We start from the raw sequence: 7,038 nt of genomic DNA, 5'->3' as shown, positions 1-7,038 counted from the left end.
GTTGTTAGTCAATACTGGAAGATTTCGTCATAATTTATGATACAGACGACTTCCTCAGGTAAACACGAGAGAAGCGTCAACGGGTCTTTGCCTGTTGGTATGAAAGTCCGTGCAGATGAGCAGTCCACGCACCGCTATATCATGCTTGATTATGAAAATTCATCGCAAAGAGCGAATGGGGAACTATCGTCTGTTTTCAGTGAGGTCATGTGTAATGATCAAGTCAATTTATTATCAAAACAATTATCGACGGACAAATTCAGTAATGATTGTTGGTTTTAATTACGTGGAGTTCTCGCTTCGAGTGTCCATCAGGTCTCGAGTATGTTGATATGGGTTACCGTCGGGGATTACAGTGGAGATAGGGGACTTGTCACATTGCGGTTAAAGAGGCTGGTCGCCGATGTATTCGGCACCAGTAGACGATGTATCGCATTGCCAGTAGAAAGCGTCGCTGTAAAGTCGTTCAGGTTGGTGATACTTGAAGTCACATTTTAGTTGAAGGTAGATGAATTCGCGGAATGATTGTTTGAAATGCAGTAACAGCCATTCTCTCAGCCTGGACCTGCTGACCAACAAGCGTTCCATTCCAAAGAAACTCATCGTTTTCACAGATTCTACTATCCTGCCTCTTCAAGCATCTCCCCAAAATGAGCTTCAAGTCACCCAATCATCCTGGACAATATTAGAACTTTACAACGACCTTTCTACTGGCCAATGCGACATCGAAATCCTCTCGTTGGTTTGCGGTCACGTCGGTATAGCAGGTAACAATTAAGGTCGATATGCTGCAACAAAGCAGACTCTTGACAAGTCCCTATCTCCACCGCTAATCCCGTACAGTGATTTCAAACCCACCATCAAAGAAGCTATACTCGGGACCTGATGCAAAAAGTGTGACACTCAAGCAGGAAGGAAACAAACTCCATGAATTAAAGCCAACAACGGTTATGTACCCACTTGGGTTGTCATCAGTCAAGACGTGATGAGGTAATTCTTACGACTTATGTCGTATTGGCCACAGTCGATTTTACACATGACTATCTGTTGAAAACGGATGGTGATGGACCCCACAGGTAATGTCTCTGGTGATGAGGTTTTCTCACCCATCAAGCATATTCTGCTTGAATGCGTAGACTTACTCGTCCTGCAAAAGGACCTCATATTGGCGATGCAACAAACCCAAAAGATCTGTTCGTCCCGCGTGAGCGCTCATCTCATAGTGAATTCTACCTGAAGGGGAAGTTGATCTGGCATCACAAATTGTAACGCTGCGAAATGTAACAACTAGATAAATTGTACCCTATGAAATGCGACTAACAAATTGCCTGCCCTTTAAATTTAGATGCTATGACTTTCTTTTGCTTATAAAATGCCAAGTGTACCAATCAATATATGTCCTTGAAATAAACTCCATTCCGTAGGTATACTTACAATGTTTACTAATGCAAACTTGTTCTCGCCACTATATGGCGGGAATAATGCCGATGTGACGTAAAGGCCAACTCAACTCAGCTCAACTATCTTGGTGGCACAAGTAGCCAGCCATCTTGTCCGGCGCATGTGTGGACATCATGTTGCCTCAAACTCCTGCACTTCATGCTTATCTCGCATGCTTTACATGAGTTTGAATCAAAACACTATATTAGTACCACATTATACCGCCAATAATCTGCTAATATTTGTCAGTAAATGTATTTATACAACGAAGAACAATATATGTCTATTTCTCAAAAACAATGTTCATTTCTAGCGTCAAAATGTCATCTTGGTTTGTTGGCCTGGTCGATCATGCTACCTGTTCTCTCCCAACAGTATCGACTTCGCTGGAGCCAATGTAGGTTGTTCATGTTTTCTTAAATAGATATGTTTCCTATCGTCATTTGAAAGAGCACATCTTTGCTTCAACCTACATAGATTTTTCAATCGTAGGAGGACACATTACACAGCAACAAATGTGATTATATACATAAGGTGTGGACATATTATGTGATTCAAATACGTCAAAGACCCGTGATGGTCCGGGTTAGAATGTGCCTTCAGTAACCCATGCTTGACTTGAGAGGCGACCAGCGGGATCGGGTGGTCAGGGCTTGCTGACTTGGCTGAAATATGTAATCGGTTCCCAATTGCACAGATCGATGCTCATGCTGTTGATCACTGGATTGTCTGGTCCAGACTCGATTATTTACAAACCACTGCCATATAGCTGGAATATTGCTTGAGTGCGGCGTAAAACTAATCTCACTCACTCACTCAAATACTTTAATCGTATGGGTCAGCAGTGACATATATGCTCAGTTCCCCTTGGAGTTATCTTTGATTTCAAACGTCGGTGGTGATCTTTAAATGACAAGAGATTGATATTTCGATTAACATTAATGATGGATACTTTATAATATGATTAGTTCACTTTTATTTAATGGTTGTTTCAAGCAAACTAAATTGAATGACAAATATTTGAATACATATTGCATCTGTTATAAATCGGAAGGATATCATTATTCACTGAGATTGTTTCGTGGCCATGACATTGACGGGGATATTTATAAGTATCGTAAAATGACTGGCCTCTCTCTCAAACCCAATTTGTTAGTGCCCATTTTACTGGAATGGTGATCTACCTTCAGCTGCTGGTCCTCAGCCTGTATCATTTCGCACATACCTTAGTAGTGATAACCTTGTTAAGTTGCATGCTAGTTTTAAATCTATATCAGTGATACTGTCCTTGGTTGGCGGGTATTATAACGTTGAAGTTTTTAATGAGTCTTCAAAGTCACGAAATGGCTCAAATACTGCCGACGTCACTTTCAATTTGAAATCACTCACTCACTCAAAAGTGTAATGTTTTATCTACGTCGATTATTGAAAAACGACAGGCGCTTTTAAGTAGAGAAAATGATAGTGTCCCAACTTAATGATTAGTTTGGTGCCGTCCCTTTAGATTTCGTTCTCTTCGCCGATGATTTGAATTTAAATATGGGAGCTGGTCTGATTTCGATGTGAGGATATATGTGCTTTCAATTTGTGTGCCAACTCTCACTTTTCCTTTGACTCTGAGGAAATACTATCCAAAGTTTAACCTTTTCCATGTTTTGATCGAAGCGCAATACGACAGTATTATACCTTTTCAGTCCTTCTGCCGGTTTTTCCGAAGTCGCTTGGCCGTCATCAAAACAAATTACGAAGATAATTTGATCAAGAGTTACCTGCACAGACATGGCAAAGGTAGTGTGCTTCCAAAACTTATGTTGTTCTCTTTCACAAATTATGTTATCAGCCATACAGGTCCTTCTTATGACATTACAATGATGAGTATAAAATACTAGTGTGCAACACTAATAGATTTTCAGGCACCTTTTCTCTGCTGGCAAATTGGTCAGACACTTGTATAGCATTCTGTGTGTAGCAACAATAAATGGCCAACGTAAGATTACAAACAGTTAACATAATCATGATTGTCTCATTGGCATTTTTATGGTGGGTGTTTAGGCGCTACCTTCTACATCGGTGGCACTGACCTGAGAGGAGAGGGAATCTTCACCTGGGAGCGCCCTTTGGCGAAGAAACTAAGATACAAGGGGTGGCAGCCAGGTGAACCTAATAATGACAAGGGTAGAGAACATTGCATGACCATGCGTCCAACAGCTGGGTACAGGTGGAATGATGTACCCTGCCATGACAAGTTCAGGTTCATTTGTGAACGACGTCATTAACAATTCCGTCACAAATGTAAGAAGAATATGCAATGACAATACTAGTGTCTTGCTGAATACAAACGTCTAACATCCACCAGTGTGTTGTTATTTTTCTTTTGAGGATGTCAACATGCATCGTCACGTGGTTAGAGATTAGTATAGTCCATATCTGGCAACTGTTACAAACAGTAAATTCATAATACAGAAACTGGGTCTGAAACATGATCTATAGCTGTATCCTGGTTGCTCCAGGTGACACTTCACTCATTTTCAACATTGTTTCCCACTGGAACTGTTTAGGTAGATGGAACGCTCACTTAACTGTGGAGTTTAAATTGAAAATTTGCGGAACATTCGAGCTTTGAACGTTTCTTTCTTTGGAGGCATTACTAAGGAAGGCACGACGTAGAGGTTATAAGCTTTTAATTTATACATAAAGAGTATAGGAGTAAAGAGTCCAAACAGGTGTTTAGAATATTATGTTCTATCTTTTAAACATATTTTCAAAAGTAGGAGGAGTTGTTGAGCTTTCCAGGTTCCGAGTTCTCAACAATAAAGTATGAAAAGTGTCGATGATCAAGTAATAAACGTTTGAGATACCCTGATAATAATGGGACAAGCCACCTGGCGTAACTTGGTCCAAATCGATCGCCCAATGACAATGTGAGTTGTCACTCTATCCCCGTGCACACGAATCACCAGGTGGAATATGTCAGACGTGTTTAAGGTTGACTCTATATTTCATTATTCTCTACTTTTAAACAATATGTTGGACTTGTGTTGAACAACCTGAAGCTGGTTATCGTTATTATGTTTCCCAAGAACGCTTTACCAACCTATTATAGCAATCAAATTTCAACATTGTTGAAAGTGTATCTCAAATCAACAGTAAATTGACCTCAGTCTTCAGTATTGACACTTGCAGTTGGTATGTACATTAAGATTGTAGAAATCAATAAGGTTATTATTTACTAAATAAAAGACAATAAATCACTAAAGCATAGTAAAATAACAGATTACAGATAATGACTAACCATAAAATGAGATTTCACAATACGGACCAATATAAAACGGGCTACAGATCAATGGAAACTGACGGTAGACCATCACGATAAGTAACCATGGTTTCTTTTGGTAGTACAGTGCCCATCATCATGTTTACATTCACATGTTACAACGATTCGCGACTAAGGGGAACGCACTTGTTGTCTCAAGTACTTCGTTTGTTTTCAGACAACTTAAAGTCAGCGTTGATATTCAAGCGCCTTCTGCTTGAATGCTTAGACAACTAACACTCAGTTTACCAGTTTTACCCAAAATAATGTGAAATACACAAGTAACTTTAACCTCATCAAACTGCCTGTTTCATGTCTACAGACACAAAATGTATCTTAAGGGATGTTAAAAGCATGGTCGCACTGGCTATTCATCCCACATAAAGCTGACACGCGGTGAAAAAACAGAACAACTGTCTAATACTCATTAAACTTAACCATTCATCATAATGGAAAGAGTTGGACTGCTTTAAATTCTTCTTCAGCTTCACACCTTCATCCATACCTGTGTGACTAAAAATAATAACTCACTCACTCTCTCTTCCATACTGGATGCAGAACCAGATCTGCTTCACGTTCCTCCATACTGGATGCAGTACCAGATCTGCTTCACTTTCCTCCATACTGGATGCAGTACCAGATCTGCTTCACTTTCCTCCACACTGGATGCAGTACCAGATCTGCTTCACTTTCCTCCATACTGGATACAGTACAATATCTCCTACAGCAACCTCCGTAGTGATCATGAATGCAGTGCCACATCTCATACACGTTCCTCAATACCTGTTGCAGTACCAGATCTCTTTCACGTTCCTCCATACTGGATGCAGTACAATATATCCTGTATTAACCTCCGCAGTGAATGCAATGCCTGATCTCCTACACGTTCCTCCAAACGGGTTATAGCTGAAACGGCCCCAAGTCGAAACGGCCCCAAATGTTTTGGCTGAAATGGCCCCATGGCTAAACGGCCCCAAGTTAAAACGGCCCCATATTTGCCAAAATGGCCCCAAAATAATCAGTTTTGTTCCAATGTGTGTCCTTAGTCATAAATGATAGATCAAAACGCATATTTTTCAATTACTTATTAAATGAATTAACTTTGACATTTTCATCATGATTTTCTTCTGTTTAAATGACCATGAGGCCAATAATACATGTGGAAGATATGAATCAAACGAACTGAAAAATGTACGGATCGTCTAACAATATTCACTAGAATTTAAGTTTGACAAATAAAACATTAGATTTCCGAATCAGAATTCAAATTGTTAAAAACACATCCATACCATGAAGTCACACATACAGTCATTAAAACAACATTGAAGTAGCAGTTACTCTGTCGAGTGAATCCTGACAGCGCTGGTGTTTTGACAAACATTAGCAATAGTACATAAATGAAAATGATAAAATATAAGTCTATGAACTCAATGCTATGGCATAGTGTTCTCTGTGTCAATGATATACAGTATGTATTGATTGGGATAGATGGTTACTGTACATTCACAATGACACAACGCTGTGTGGTTTGCAATAAGACCGTCTGGAAAAAAACATGCTCTAAAAATCTATGCAACTACAAGGACAGTTACTTCAACGTAAACATTCAAAGCAATGGACAGTTTCAACACAACTCCATATGAAATGTACAGTTTGATTTTTCGACGTTAACTGAAAAATACTGACGCATTAAATCTTAAACTCTAAATAAAGACATTAAACAACTATTTTTAAGAAAAAGTCTTGTTTGCTGATGAGGTTGTCATATTTCGTGTTGAAACGATCATTTCCCGCGATCTTGATTCGACATCAGGAGGGTGCCCTCGCTTAACACACAATTGAAACAGAGACCATATAATAAATCTATTATATGGTCTCTGATTGCAATAAATAGAGAGGGTGTCAAGCAATTACTGAAAGAACCATTGGAAGTGTATTGTCTGTGTCGTTATTCTATTTAATACCCATTATGTAACTTCATATAACACTAAAATTGAAAACAAATACATGGTTAAGCACGTTAATGGTACTGCTGTGTGTGCTGCAAGGAGAGTATTGTTAGGATTTTATTCTGTTTTCAATATATGTTACATGTCAATTTGAAATGCTCAAGTATATTTCACGTCTTTTTGCAATTGTACGGGGTCATTTCAAGCAATGTCTGGCTGTTTTCACTTAGCAACATCGGGGCCGTTTTGCACAGGGGCCGTATTAGCCAATTTGGGGCCGTTTGAGCCAAGCAAAATTGGGGCCGTTTTGCAATGGGGCCGTTTTAGCCTGATAGC

The 7,038-nt window shown here is 39.4% G+C and overlaps 1 protein-coding gene across 1 annotated transcript; it reads left to right on the top strand.

Annotated features, from left to right (window-relative positions):
• Positions 1-425: 425 nt before the first annotated feature.
• On the top strand, positions 426-3,792 carry LOC124277196 (perlucin-like). Its single transcript, XM_046712865.1, has 4 exons — positions 426-470; positions 1,754-1,837; positions 3,135-3,228; positions 3,493-3,792. Exons 1-4 carry the CDS (start codon positions 426-428, stop codon positions 3,714-3,716), a joined length of 447 nt encoding a protein of 148 aa, XP_046568821.1. The 3' UTR covers positions 3,717-3,792.
• The last annotated feature ends 3,246 nt before the right edge of the window (positions 3,793-7,038 follow it).

Source organism: Haliotis rubra, unplaced genomic scaffold (genome assembly GCF_003918875.1).
Source record: "Haliotis rubra isolate DU_JTF1 unplaced genomic scaffold, ASM391887v1 Scf2190, whole genome shotgun sequence".
In the NCBI taxonomy this organism is placed as follows: domain Eukaryota; kingdom Metazoa; phylum Mollusca; class Gastropoda; order Lepetellida; family Haliotidae; genus Haliotis; species Haliotis rubra.
This window is presented reverse-complemented; position numbering and strand designations above follow the sequence as displayed.

Bases quoted from the DNA above. Each gene is read 5' to 3' on its own strand.
- LOC124277196 (XM_046712865.1), top strand. From the start codon at position 426: ATGTATCGCATTGCCAGTAGAAAGCGTCGCTGTAAAGTCGTTCAG. The intron at 471-1,753 runs GTTGGTGATACT...GTTCATTTCTAG, and splicing joins GTCGCTGTAAAGTCGTTCAG to CGTCAAAATGTCATCTTGGT. The intron at 3,229-3,492 runs GTAGTGTGCTTC...GTGGGTGTTTAG, and splicing joins CCTGCACAGACATGGCAAAG to GCGCTACCTTCTACATCGGT.